The sequence below is a fragment of the Arvicola amphibius genome, chromosome 6, assembly GCF_903992535.2.
Source record: "Arvicola amphibius chromosome 6, mArvAmp1.2, whole genome shotgun sequence".
Classification (NCBI taxonomy): Eukaryota; Metazoa; Chordata; class Mammalia; order Rodentia; family Cricetidae; genus Arvicola; species Arvicola amphibius.
The window spans coordinates 42,834,654-42,849,818 of record NC_052052.2 but is presented as its reverse complement, the minus strand read 5'-3'; the positions used below and the strand labels follow the sequence as shown (position 1 = coordinate 42,849,818).

The following is a 15,165-nucleotide window of genomic DNA, read 5'->3' as shown; positions in this document are numbered from 1 at the left end:
AATTGGGAAATTTTTCCCACTTAGACCTTTTCCCATACAAATCATATATAGCTCTGTTGCACAACAAGGTTAAATGAGTAGTTGTTGGGTCAATGACTAGAAGAAATTTGATTCAGCATAAGTGTCATGATATTTTGTTTGTATTCTAACATAAATAAACAAAGCTTATCTGAAGATCAGAGTGCAGAACTAAGCCACTAGGTGCCAGGCAATGGTGGCACACACCTTTAATCTTAAGACTCAAGAGATGGAGACACACAGACCTCTGTTAGTTCAAGGCTACCCTGAGTTACATGAAATTGATTCAGTTTCAAAGAGAAACAGAACCAGGCAGTTTTGGCCCACACCTTTAATCCCAGTACATAGGAGTCAGATGCCTTTAATCCCAGCACTAAGGAAGACAAAAAGAGTTATGGGTGGGTAGAGAGAGAAATATAAAGCAGGGAGAGACAAGAGCTCAAGGGTAGTCTGGGGACAGGATTATCCTTTTGTTTTGAGAATTTGATAGAGGTAAAAGGTCTCTCTAGTGACTGGCTGCCCTGCTTCTCTGATCTCTAAGATTTCACCCCTTAATATCTGACTCTAGATTTTTATTAAGAACAATTAGAGGGGCTGGAGAGATGGCTCAGAGGTTAAGGGCACTGATTGTTCTTCCAGAAGTCCTGAGTTCAATTCCCAGCAGCCACATGGTGGCTAACAACCATCTGTAATGAGATCTGGTGCCCTCTTCTGGCCTGCAGGCATACATATAGACACAACATTGTAAACAAAACAAATAAATAAATAAAACTTAAAAAAAGAGAACAATTAGAATTCATGCTATACATAGGACCATAGGGAAAGAGCCAGAGTGTTCACATGTCATAGTTGCAAAAGGTGGGCAATCATTTGAGAGTACCAAAACAGAAATACTGATCTCCAATTCACATACCACTCGAAACTCAATTCTAGAGTGATCACGGATAGCAACAAAATGGATAAAATACCATTAGCAGGATAAAATGGAGGGGTTATAGTCATTACACTTGCAGTAGGCAGAGATTTCTTATATAGGAACAAAAACATTAATGATAAAAGAGTTGGATAAATTGGGATTAATTGAAATGAAGAGTTTATGTTTATAAAATACATTGAAGCTTGCCAAGTTATGAACCATCAGCCAAATTGAGCCTGCCGCATTCTATCCAGCAGCTTGGGAAGTAAGAATAGTTTTTTCTATTTTTATATAGATGAAAGAATTCACAAGATAAAATTTTGTAATATGTGAGATATATATGAAATTCAAATTTTAGTATCCATAAAAAAATTTGATTGAAACATAGCCAAGTTCACTCATCAGCCTTACTCACTGGTAGATTCTGTAGTTGCTGTAGTAGTACAATGGCAGGGTTGGTTAGTTGCCATGGAGACCACACACCCTGCAAAGCCTAAAGTAGCTACTTCTAAAATGTAGACTCAAGAAAGTATAAAGATAAGTTACAGATATGGGAAATATATTCTCTATAGAGAAGACAGATAATCCCGTAAAGACATTTAAGGATGGGACAAGCACCCTGAATATGTACCCCACTTAGTAAACACTGCAGGTGGAGTTTTCCTGTCCTGGGAACAGCTCCCAAATAACTGACATGGAGACTTAATACTAATTAGAAATGATTGGCCAGTTGCTCAGGCTTGTCACTAGCTAACTCCTACATTTAAGTAAACGCATATTTCTTATCTATGCTTTGTCACGTTCCTTGGTATCTTTTCTCAGTATGGCATGCCCATCTTGCTTCTCCCTGCTTCTGCTGACAACTCTTCTGACTCTTCTCTTCTTCCTCACAGTATTCTCTCTGTGTCAGGCTGTCTTGTCCAATCTCCTCCTGTCTGGCTATCGGCCAATCAGAGTAATACATATTTACAGCGTACAAAAATTGGTCAATAGCCATATACAAATGCCCAGTGAACACATTACACATTGCCCATTAAAGAAATGCTGATTAAATCCACAATGAAATACCCATGTATAACCACCAGAATGGCTAAACCCCAAAGGCTTGACAATATCAAGTGTTGAAGGCATGGCCAGTTAGAATGTAGCCTGGTGCGGCTATCCTGGAACACTCTTGAACAGTATTTACTACATGGAAACATAACCACTCTGGGAGGTATGCCTAACAAAATGAGAATATCCCACTGCAAGACCTGAGCAAGGAGCAGGCTCCCTAGCTTTATCCATAGCAGATCACAAACAGAAACAGCACAATTTAGAACAACTAAGTTATGACGTATCAGGAGGTGGCGTGACATAGGGTAAGTGAGAAAGAATGACATATAGCTACACAAAAGAACTTGGATGGACCCTTTCAGACATCATATTGACCGAGGAAACATATAGATGCTGGGGACTTAACCCAAGGCCCCATGCATGCTGGATACTGGTTGTATGAAGTTCAACGATGATTTGGATGTAGTTCATGGGCAAACACACATTTATATAAAAGTTAATAGTGTAAGGTTAACAAGTGAACCTGAAGGTTCACAGCTATTACTTGTGTAATATAGTGCACGTGCATTAGTCTGCAGCCAAAACCTTAAAAGCGGGAAAAGATGAGCAAGGATGTTTGTGAGGCAGAGACTGATGCCTTTGCTTCTGGGCACTTAAGTTGCCACACATTGTTTTAGCTGTGTTTACAGCCATGCCTTGTATGCTTGTAGGCCTTTCTCTGGGGCCCCTGGGGTGAATCAGAAATCTCTTCTAGTCATGGCTGCTGCTTGAAACCTTGTCCTGTAACATGGGAAGCACGCACTTGGATTGGTGTCTGAGATTATAGTCTTTCTGAAGAAAGCAACTAACGCTGCTGAAGGAAGTGATCCCAAGCTCTAATTTGGTCATCCCCCAGTCGTGGTGGGAATTCTAGCACGGCATGTGTGCTCAGAAAAACCAGGTGAGTGATTCAATGTCAAATAAATACATGTATGCATATAGCGAGTAATTTTGCACATGGAAATGAAGTGAATGAGTATACAGGACATGTATATTTATCAATTCATTGAACATATAGGCGTGTGCGCGCACACACACACACCCCGTCCATCGCTTCCTCTCAGACAAACACAATTAACCAGCTACTTCAGAAACACTTATCTTTTTCCTCATGTTAGACAGAGGGCAAAGTTTATTCATTGCTGATTAATGATTAAAGTCTTGATGTCTCCTTTCTTCCTGGGTTCAAGTCTGGAACTCAGCCCTTATCAGCCAGTCACCTTCAACCAGTTTCTTCACCTCCCTGTGCTTAGGAACCTCATCTTTAACATGGAAAAGACTGACTCCCGTGGTTGTTTAGAATTTAAGATGAGCTCATGGTTATAATAACTTAAAGACGCTTAAAGGCTTCTGGAGGAGAGGAGTTAGCTTGTTCGTTTGCTTGTTTAGTCTGTTTGTTTCTAGAAGTGTTAGGTGCATACATAGTAGACACTCACTAAAGAGTGGCCAGATAAATGACCGGTATCTTGATCTTCAAAAATCTACCTACTCTGCCTATTGTTTTATGCATCACTTAAGAGTTCCAGCCATTCCTGAGCCTCCAATGACTCCCTCCGATAGTCGGAGCATTTCTCTGCAGTGTCACACGGTGGCAGCATGAGTCTCCTTTTGAATGAGTGGAGGGCTGGTTTCCCTTGTCTAGAGTAGGCCCTGCAGCAGCTTCTCAAGCCCGCCCATCCCCGGGGCTTTTGGGTTTTGCCCCATCGACATTAACTGCACTCTTCGCAGCTCTACCATTGAGCTAAAGAGAAGAGTTCTGCTTAGAGAGAGGTAACAATGCTGGGTGACTGCGAGGTTGCCTCCCAGCAGCCCTGTTTAGGATTCCCGAAGCTCTCTTTCTCTAACAAGGCAATCTCTTGTCTCAGGGACATGATGTCAAAGGACATTGTCATCTTTCCATCCTGTAAGAAACAACAAACCAATTAAAACCTGGTCTCCTAAGAAAAAACAAAGCAAGGCCAGTTCTGTAAGGGAGCGGGCAAGACCTTCTGGGGGAACCGTGCAAGGCCTTTTGGGGAGCCACTGGGAGGACATGGATGTCTTTTGAGTATCTTCCAGAACAAGGCCTTGTGGGATGAAGACAGTCTTGATTTAGAAATGAACAAATCTGGCTTCTAGCAGGGCTTTGGGAATTTCCTTCCCTCCAACCTAAGCCAAGCCGTCGCCTTGGTTTGGGCCTTTATGAAGCGAGCATAACAATATATTTCCTGCGTACTGGGGGAAGGGGAGAATTGTTCTGGAAATTACACAGCAGGACAGACTTTGCAGGTGGGAGCCATCGTGAGAATCCCCTTCACCTTCTCTGTAAGAAACCTGTTCCATCCAGTTGAAGAGGCTTGCCTAGCCGGTCTCCTTGGTGAAATGGGACTAAGGAATACTAAAGCTGCCTGTGTTGTAGGAACAGTATTCATTAATGCATTCTTTCTTTTAATCTTTGCAGTTCTGGGGACCAAATTCAAGGCTTCTTAACATTCACCTGTCTATTGTGTCCCAGGTGATTCCAGGTGAACTTTCATTTTTCAAACCTTTTGAGTCATCCACAGAAGAAAATGCCGGCCTCATTCTACAGTTTTGAGGAGAGTGAAGGTCGGGCTGATTCCTCAGTTTGCCTCAGGCCAAACAGCAGAGAGCAGAGCTTCTGACCTAAATCCCTGCTTTGACAAAGGAGGATACCTGTGGCGTTACTCAAACTATCCCATTCAATGTCCACAGTAGCAAGCCAGCCAGCTTTGTGAAGTATGGACCAGAGGTGGAGTGTACCAGCTTTGAAGAACCTGGGCACTTTCTACCTAATTAGACGTCTTCTGAATTTTCACAACTTTTCACAACATGGGGCTCTGACTTTTTGTGTACGCAAGCTTATATAGAGGGACTCTGCCACATTTTTCCCTCAAATGCATACATGTTTTTCATAAATAAATAAATAAATAAATATGATTAATTAGCTATCCAGGGTTAAAAATGGTTAAGTAGATACTAGGGGTTAAAAGAGAAAGATAGACAGAAAGAAAGTTATGAGGTAAGGAGAGGTCCTAGAAATGAGGGCTATTAAACCTCTTGGGAGGGAGGTTATTTAAGAATGACGCTGTTGTTGCCACGCGTAGTAAGAAACTCTTAAAAAGGCATTCAGCCCTGCTGATGTGATAGCTTTTACACAGCCATGCTAGTGAACTGGCTGTCATTTTAATGCGTGAGTTTGGGCAAGCTATGTTTACCAGGAATTTTAATTACTTAATGACTTTGAAATGACACCACTGTAAGCTATCATCAAGTTGGTTTCACTGCATTTTATTTGGTGGCGAGATGGTTCAGCTGTCAGGTTTAAAGCTGCGGAGACAGAGGACAAGTGGGGGAAGGACGAAATAGAATGAGAAAAAAGTGAAGTCAAGAGGCCTTCAGATTTATATATCTGGCTAGGCATATTCGTATCGAATTACCTAAAGAATTAGATTGACACTATATTTTATGACTTGTTCAAGTCAATTTTAATGAGTGTTTCAAAGATTCTGTTCCCCCGAGAGCTATCCAAATATAAGCTTGTTTGCATAGAACTGCACGCATCAATTAGCACCACGATCTTTTCGTTAGGAAAAGTAATGGCCCACAAAGCCCTGTAAATGGAAGTAGAGAGCTTTTACTTAAACACCCACGTATCATCTTTTTAATCTGCTTTTGGGATAACAGATTTTTTATCTTTCTTAATAAGTCATTGAGCTTAAACCAGAGAACCTTACCATAAAATAGGTTCCTTGAACCGAAGCTGGTGTGGACTGAAGTTATCAGTCTGAGTAACTTGTAGAAATAGCAATGCTGTTCTAGCAATTATTCCACCGGACAATGAGAGAAGTTTGGCTTTGAAAAAGCATTTGTTCTCAATGCGACTTATCTTCCAGGTGGAGGAGCAGGTCGGGGGTATAAAGGAGGATAACCTGACTTCACTGAGCTCTTAGGAGCCGTGGCTGTCAACACTGCTTCTTCAGCTCTTCAAGACAGGCCTCGGGGTCCAGGCCGTGGAGAAGCAAACTGTGCCCCCCTCGTGAAATGTAAAATAAGATAAGACTGTGTCCTTTGGGGGCCCAGGTCCTTTGGGGGCCCAGGTCCTTTGGGGGCCCACGCAGGTGGGAAAGGTTAGAGAAGGCTGCAGAAGGTTTGCAGAAGAGGCCTTTCTTCTCAGACTGGAATTCCCAGGTGTGGTGACTTTGGGTTTCAAGGAGGGCTACGGCTGTGAGGAGGTTTGAGCGGGCAGGGAAAAGACGCTGGCGCCCCGGATTCCTTTTAGAAAGCTATAAATTATGAGAACGTCGTTGCCGCTGTTTTAGCAGGTTAGAGACTATGCTGCTCCTTCTGAAAGGGGAGTTAAAAGAACTTTTCTTCGCTGCCAGGGGCTTTTGCCTGCTCTCCTTTGAATGGGGATATGGCCTCTGATTGGCAGCAGACATGTCAGCTCCCAAGGTTCCTTGGTGCAGCTTGCTCTTGCCAGTCTCACTGTTAACCAGTTCCAATCTGAGGTTCATTCAGCATGCCTCAAACCTTGGCCGCTAAAAAGAGTCAGCGAGGATAATACCGTATGTAAAAGACTAGTTTTTGGTAACAGATGCCAAATGATACTGAGGGGAGTATCACAAGGTGACCTAAACAAAAGATTGATGGTGAAATTAATTCTGCGCAAGAATCAAGCCAGGGCACAGAGAGGAGGTGAAAGGTCAGGGTGCACAGCAGAGGGACAGTTTGTTCGTTAGGGGAAGGTCTGCAGTGTAGGCAGAGGCGTAGAACAGCAGGGCGGTGCATGGAAAGAAATATTCAAGATGGTTGGAGATGGTATATAGATAGGCTTATGGAATGATTCAGTAAGGTGGTCAACCAACAATTCATACCGTGTATCCAAAAGCTCGAACCCAGAGCTGGAGAGATGGTTCAGTGATTAAGAGTAATGAGTGTTCTTTTATTTATTTATTTATTTATTTATTTATTTATTTATTTATTTATTTATTTATTATGTATACAATATTCTTTCTGTGTGTATGCCTGCAGGCCAGAAGAGGGCACCAGATCTCATCACAGATGGTTGTGGAGCCACCATGTGGTTGCTGGGAATTGAACTCAGGAGCTTTGGAAGAGCAGGCAATGCTCTTAACCTCTGAGCCACATCTCCAGCCCATGAGTGTTCTTGTTGAGGACCCCAGTTGGGTTCCCAGCATCCACAGTGCTTCACATTCACCTGTAGCTCCAGTTCTAGAGGATCCGACACCTCTGATGCCATCTGTAGGTGCTGCGTGCACATGGTGCACACATGTGCATGCAGGGAAAACACTAATGCATACAGAATAAATAAACCTTCTTTAAAAGCTAGAACCAACTGCATATAGGTGCCTTTAATCCCAGCTCTCGGGAGGAAGATGCAGTTGAGTTCAAATGACTGGTTCCAGGATATGTGGGGAGACCCTATTTAAAAAAAAAAAAAAGCTAGAACCATTTCTATGTGTGTATTATAAAGGCCCCTGGAAGGAATGTACATTTGCACACTGTGTGCTATGGAAGATGTAAGGGAAGGCGAAACAACGCATAATCAACATTATGAGAGCATCCAAGGGAAAACATTAGATTCCTTGAAAGTCAAGGCCAAGAACACGCTTACTGCTCTGGAGTTCCCCAGGATGGGACAGGTACACTGAAGGCTAGCTGGACTAGCAAAGGGGTGCACCGATGGACCTGGATTTGCTATTCCCACATTCAGGGTTAAAAGTATCGGCTCAATTTATGGAGCTCTTCTGAGGTACAAGTGCTATTCTAGAAGCGTATGTGGATTAGTCAATTATATCCCCACCGTGGCTGCTTGGGGAGAGACACTTAGTGTCCGCAATTTACTCCTGGGGAAACTGAGGCACAGAGACAAAGCAGGGGTTCTAGAACAGGGGGTCTGACTCCGGAGTCTTTTACATCATATTATCTTATGAACCTAGCACAACTATCCAGTGCTGAGCGTTAAAACCAAAACAACAAACCCAGCTTTCCTTGAAAATTGTATTTTTGGGATAATCCCATTCAAGGCTGAAACTCGTAAATAAATAAAAATGCATTTTGGTATTACAGACCTCCCACTGCGCCCCCTACCTAATCCAAGGCCAGCAAGAAAATATTTCTTTTTATTTATATATATTTTCCTTTTGTGACACTTTGGAGTTTCTGAACGCTAGGGGCTCCCGGATTCTCTGGTTTGAGAGCAACTTTTTCTTTTGGTTTTTTTTTTTTTTTTTGGGAAGGGGGTGGGGGAAATGTGGCCTTAATTATCCTACGTTTTAGGCAGCTTAAGGAAGGGGCTGTGCTTTCAGAATCCTGTCGAAGCCAAGTAAGGAGGTCCTTCTCCTCCCCCCTCGCTTTTTAAAGGAGCTCGTGAAATATAAGCTCCGAAAACAAACCGAGCGATCACAGCGGCAGCCCGGGCGGCGGCGGCAGCAGCAGGAGGAGGAGCAGGAGGAGGAGGCAGAGTTGGAGTTGGGCAGACGCTGCCGAGAGCTGCAGGACGCGGCGAAGTTGCAGGACTCCGCGCCGTTCCATTCATTAAGTAGCTGCGGAGGACGGTGGCGGGACGCCGACGCTGCCCACTCGCAAACTTCAGCACGCAGACGCACGCCAGCCGTGCGCGTCCCGGGCAGCGCAGCGCTGCAAAAGTTCCTGTTCGGGATTTGGCTCTCTTCCCCTTGGACTAGCGAACAGTTTGGGCTTGAGAGGAAAGCAGAGGCGCCCAGAGGGGAAACCTATCCACGCCTGCAGTTGGAACTACTCGGCCGCGCGTCCCGAGCCCGCAGTTCCGCTCCTGTGCAGCGGCGGCCCGCAGCGTCCCGGGAGGCTCTCCGCTGCCAGCGCCATGCAAAACTACAAGTACGACAAGGCGATCGTCCCTGAGAGTAAGAACGGCGGCAGCCCCGCGCTCAACAACAACCCGAGGAAGGGCGGCAGCAAGCGGGTGTTGCTCATCTGCCTCGACCTCTTCTGCCTTTTCATGGGTGAGCGCAGCCCCACTAGTAGTCACCCCCATCCTGGCCCCGGGCCCCGCCGCGCTGTCAGCCCCTGAGGCCCCGCAGCCATCCTCCGGGCGCCGTGCTAGCCGCGAGCTACCCGCCCTCCCGGACCCCCAATCCCAGACCTGTGAATACAAGTTGGGGCGTGCTTGTGCATTCGCGGCAGCTGGAAAGTGCTCCTTAGAGGGTAATCTCCAGTTGGGAGCCGGACACAGTCCCTCGGAAGGTGTGAGCTCGAGCTCCACGATCTGGAGGCAGCCTGTGGCTCTCCTCCCTACATCCGAGTCTGTGCGAGACCTATGTAGGTCTCTGGGCGAGCCGGGCTCTTATGGTAGCTGGTCCCGGCTGCATGTAAACATCCACCCCTTCCGTCGCTCTGCCTTGCAGGGCCAGTCGCGCAAGCTGGCCGTGTCACTCGCTGCTCGCTAGACTGAAAGCCCCAGGGGAGGGAGGGCGACCGGACTGGGCTCTTTCCAGCCGGGTCTTGGACACCGAGGAGCGCATCACTTGTTGAGCGCCTACTGTATGCCAGGTGGTAGATAGCTTCGCGGGCATCAGTTTTAAACCAGCTCACTCCCTGATTTGTGCAAGCAGGGGCTAGGAGTCGGGTTCACCCAGGAGGCCACTGAGGGAAAGCTAGCCATGGTCTTGCTTGGGGATTAAAGTTGAACTGCACTCCCTCAAGTTGAGGCGCTAGCGCACGTCTGTTTCTGCAGAACAGATGTAAGCTCCAGCTGGAAGGGTGGTGGGATTCAAAGGAGGTGGGAGGGGGGGCAATTTATTGAACCTGGCTTGGGGAGAGAGAAACGACGCAAATCCACCGTAGTTCCAAGGTTGAAGTAAAAATAGGGCTTTTTTTCTTTTAAGCGAATTTTGATGTAAACCAAAGTGTGCAAAACTTGTCATCAAAGCCTTGCCCCTCTGCCTCCAGATGGATGTGCCACCTCAGTGCCCCCTTGGCCTCAGTTTCCTCCTCAGTTGAATGAGTGGGTTCAAGTAGATGGTCTGTGAGGCCCCTTCCCGCATTAAGAACTCGGATGCCGTCCAGGAGCTGTTCTGCCAACACTGCTAACTGAAGAAACATCTGTGTTCCCCGTCCAGTTCCCCACAAATAGAGCTCCTGCCCGGAGACTCCAGTCCCCTTGGAAGGGGTCATTCCGCAGATTGTGCCACCCTGGCTTTGCTGCCTTGTCTGGGACTCTTAGGCAGTGACCTCTTGCTCTTGCCCAACTACCCTCCGAGAATTTTCTGAGCCGGTGGCTTTCTTAGAATTTAAAATTAAGTATGGCCCTCTTCAGACTGAGGCGGTTGAAAGTAAGATTGCAGTCCGTGAAAGGGAAGGGAGTTTGTAGTTCCTGCGGATCCCATTCCCGTCTCAGTGATGCTAAGTAGAGCTGCCGTCACGGGGGGCGGGCCTACCTTCCTGGTGGCAGCAGGCTTATTAGCATGCAGAGAGAGAGAGAGAGAGAGAGAGAGAGAGAGAGAGAGAGAGAGAGAGAGAGAGAGAGAGATAGAGAGAGAGAGAGAGAGAGAGAGAGAGGAGAGAGAGAGAGAGAGAGAGAGAGAGAGAGAGAGAGAGAGAGAGAGAGAGAGAGAGAGAGAGAGAGAGAGTTGTTGATTTTTTTAAGGACCCTTCCAGGTGGGGGGGGTGCGGGAGAGAGGGGATAATACGGCCGAAGTACTAAAAAGGTTGAAGCTGTCTATGTGCAACAAACTTGTCTGAGTTCTCCCGGGGTTTGAGTGCATCCTTGGTAGGTGGGATTAGCGCTTTCTCTGTTGCAGGGGGAGGAAAGCCCCCTGTCTCCTGCTTTAGCATTAGGAAAGCTAGATCCCCTCCCCCCATGTGTTCCTTGCTCTAGCGTCTACACAGTCTTCTGGTTGGTGGGGAGGTGCGTGCTCTCAGAGATGTTGCATTCTTAGAAAAAGCACTGTTGGGCAATGTGCAGAGAGCAATACCTGTCAACTATAGTGTCAGCAGGGGCAATGACACCCCGATATGTTTTCCTGTGTATTCAGGGTGGAATGAAAGGGTGTGGTGTAGGTGCATATCTCTCCAGAGAGAAAAATCCCAAACCAGTTGTCCAATTTAGGCATACGCACCAACTGTATTACAGCATCACCGGTTAAATAGCTCCTAACACCTTTCATTGAAAAAACTATCTGAAGGATTACCATGTATCTTGAGGTGGTTATGCAACATAACTCTGGCTTCCAAAAGAAGACTTAATAATACGACATGTGATTTTAATATTCTACACACTGCAATCCTAAAAAAAAATGTTTCTACTTGGTTCAGTTTTTGCCCAGGACTGTCAGTATGATTTAATTTTTCTACAGTTTATTGATCATATGGTCTGCATTACAGGGTACTAATATATTAGGTAGAAAGACAGTTTTCTGTTTATTCTCTCATAGGAATATAGACCAAGCTTCATCTCCTAGTATCTGGAAAAACTAAAAGCTGATGTGCTCTATGCCTGTTGTACAAGTGGAAATATGCAAGGCGTTTAACTTGCTTCAGATACCTTTTCAGAATGTTAAATTCTGGGTGAAAACCAAAAGGTTCGCTCTTGTTTGAAGGTCAAAAGAATGTGATGGCAGAGAACCCCTGCAGGGAGCTTACGCCCATCAACAGTTACCTTTGTCCATTGATTGCTTTTAAATACAATCGCAAATCTTTGCATGGTAGATTTTCTGAAGTCCTTTTTGTTTTTGTTTCAATTAAGCACCCCCTTATCACCTTTTTTTTTTCTCCTTCACATTAGTTCTGGTGTATGGAGTTCCATGAGAACCACAGAGAAGATTTCCTATTGTCTAAGTTCTGTTAGTCTCTTTTAAAAACATAAATCATTTAATGTTTTTCACTGTACCACCTAGAAAACCATCTCCGTGGTATAGACCAGAAAAGGTTTCTATCACGGTAGGAAGAGCAGATTATCAAAGATTAGATTGTCCCCGATTCTCAGTTGGCGAAAGTGGAATCCTTTATCTCATTTGGAGATTGCTGAAATTCAGGCCCCATGAAAATCTTCTAGCTCGGTTGCAGAACAGCCTGCCTCTTATCCTCTTCGCGTTCCCCAGGTATCCTTTTGGACCAAAGCAGGAGGATAAATGATGTCTAACTCTTTGGTCAGCAATACAGAACGGGGTGGTCAACAACCACACCATTCAATCTGGCTATTCTAAAATGTTGACACTTTTGATTTGCAATAGCTGGGATAAGAACCTTAGAGCTGGTTCTGTACGTGGTATACATAGTGTCATTGTTACTGTTCGCATAGTATTCATGATTACTGTCACATTTTCCCCACCTGCAAAATGACTCATTAAGTGGGATTGTGTCTAAATTCCCAGGCCACCATTGAATACTCTGGGATCCAAATCTCACAGAGAGTAAGAACTCATTTATGCTTTTTTTTTTTTTTTGGTTTTTTGAGACAGGGTTTCTCTGTAGTTTTGGAGCCTGTCCTGGAACTATATGCTTTTTTTTTTTTGGTTTTTGAGACAGGGTTTCTCTGTAGTTTTGGAGCCTGTCCTGGAACTATCTCTTGTAGACCAGGCTGGCCTTGAACTCGCAGAGATCCTCCTGCCTCTGCCTCCTAAGTGCTGGGATTAAAGGCGTGCGCCACCACCGCCCAGCCCTCATTTCTGCTTTTTTGTTGTTGTTTGTTTTTTCGAGACAGGGTTTCTCTGTGTCGCTTTGTTGCTTGCCCTGGAACTAGCTCTTGTAGACTAGGCTGGCCTCAAACTCACAAAGGTCCTCCTGCCTTTGCCTCCCAAATGCTGGGATTAAAGGCATGTGCCGCCGCTGCCACCACCACCTGGCTTCACATTTCTGCATTTTCTAGGGACTGTTGCAATAATAATAATAATAATGAGTCTAGAGGTCTGAGTTCCAATCTTGTATTAACTTGTCACTGTGTGATTTGGGCAAATTCACTTGAACTTTCTGGGCATGGATTTCTTTATATGGCAGCAAAGGAGAGAGGCTAGGTCATCTTAAACTCTAATTCTTCACAGTTTTGTGAATATGCTGACAGATAGGCTGGGAGACCCTCAGATCTGACCGAAGAAATAATGAAGAAAATTAGCCTAACTTGGTGTTGACTGGAAAGTTCCCCACCTCTTGGCTGGATGGATCCTTTGACCTGCTTTCTGGAATTCATGGTCATCAAAAGCACACAAGTAAACAAGCCCAGCCCAGGCCTCTCGTGTTCTTGTGGCTCTGTTATTGTGTTTACTGCGTTTGAAATAACTCCATGAAGCAGTCAGTCTTGGTTTTGATAACTTAATGTACCATGGAGCCACAGAATATAGGAACAAATTTTCACGAATCCGCTGTTGAACCACCCAGCCAACTATCCTGCATGCATTGTAACAAACATGAGGGTAGCCTGAGCTTCGTTGGTGTCCAGACACTGCTGGCTTTTCCAGGCCGGTGGAAAACCTATGTCCTTATTGTCCAAAATTCCCGCCCCACTTATACTACCCATTTTCTTTTCCTTAAAGTTTTCTTAAGAGACACCTTGGAGGTAGCTGCCTGGGTGGGAGATCTCCAAAATGGGAGTTGGTGGCCCTTCTATTTATAGCCCTTTGCATGCCTGTCAGTTTGAGATTTGTTGTCCCTTCCTCTGCAGTTGTCTTGGTTGGCAAAGCCCAGTTGGTCACAGCGTGATGCTGCTGACACCGTAGTCAAAGGCTTCCTTTCTGTGTAGGTAGTAATATTTTGGGAGAGGCCCCACCTCTCTAGTCAGTTTGGTTCTGTACAGTATCAGAGGAATCTTTAATGTGGGTAGTGTCTATTACGTCCATTTTTAATGAGCTCACCTGATGCGTGTGAGATACAAATTCTACATTTCCCCAGGGGCGTTGGGCAGGCCCTGGGATCCTGTATTTTTATAAAAATCCTTGACTGATTTTTATCAGGCCACTTTTAGAATCACTGTGTTGTGTAGCAACTCGATGTCTTAAGGGCAATTGAATTATGCAGTGGGCTTTTTTTTTTTGTCCCTGCACTGAATGTTCTAGCACTTTCTGCATTGTTAGGCTGTGTTTTGGGTTTGTTGTTGACCATGCCACTGTCTCTTCCGAGATGTGGAGTCGGTGTGTGAGGGAAAGGTGAAACGGGCGTCCATGAGATTGCTAAGTAGAGGCTTAAGCAGAGCCAAGTTAATTTGAAAGTTTTGGGAAAACAGTGCAGGTTGCAGGGTCACTGGGATTTTGACTGCCAGGGGGCATAAAGCTCACACCCATAGGTGTGATTTGGACAAATGTCACTTGACCTCTGGGCTTCAGCTTCCTCCTGTGTAAAGTCGGCAAAGGGGGGGGGGGGGGGAGGGACAGGCCTGTGTCCTGAAGCTGAGGTGAGAGACGAGTGTGCAAAATTAGAAAGTGTGTTCTTAACGTCAGGGTCCCTGCTGGATGGTCCATGTTAGTAATGACAGCATTTTCAACTCCTCCTCTTTCCTTATCCCTCCAGGGTTCTGTGGCAAAGCACCCCCCCTTTTTTTCTTGTTTTTTGCAAAGTTTCCTGAAACTTATTAAAGGGAAAAGGTCTGAGGAAGAGAAGTTGGCAGAATGGACATGAATGGTTTCCATTAGCTGAAGAAACAGTGGCAGGTTTCTGACCTGTCTAGAAAGGTCAAAGGGCAGGTGCCCTGGTCACCTTTGGTGGCTGATGTTCTCTTCCTTTGTAAAAGAGATGGTCCTAACATCTGAGGGAAAAAAAAAAAAAAACAACTGTCTTAGGAAGGGTGGAGCGGGTGTGAGCAGATGACCCATTTGGGGTCTTTTACTTCTTTTTGTCTTGTGGCAGTGCAGGGGAAGCTGACTGGAAGTTCCAAGAACTCCAGTCTTTGGAAATGAATAAAATGCTTGCTCCCTGGGGTGCTCTTTGTTAAGGAAAGAGGTACCAGGCCACTTATCTGGGCCAGTCATGTGGTTAGATAGTGATGCTAAGCTGGGGAAGCCGCAGGCCAGAGCAGTGCTGCCGGTCACCATACCGTCTTGGGGCTTTGTGTCCTTCCTCACTGCCCACGTTTCAGGACAGCCCAAGGAAGATGTGCTCCAAAGTCCAAATATGTGTGGCCTGTTCTACAGGGCTCCGAACAGGCCGCA

At 45.5% G+C, this 15,165-nt stretch overlaps 1 protein-coding gene across 1 annotated transcript in view; it reads left to right on the top strand.

Moving 5' to 3' along the window:
* Window positions 1–8,425: 8,425 nt before the first annotated feature.
* The window catches only part of Plpp3 (phospholipid phosphatase 3), a 77,600-nt gene continuing 70,860 nt past the window's right edge, over window positions 8,426–15,165 (top strand). Inside the window, exon 1 of the mRNA XM_038334174.1 lies at window positions 8,426–9,033. Within this exon, the coding sequence (XP_038190102.1) occupies window positions 8,895–9,033 (139 nt within the window). The 5' untranslated portion in view covers window positions 8,426–8,894. The remainder of the gene's footprint in view (window positions 9,034–15,165) is intronic.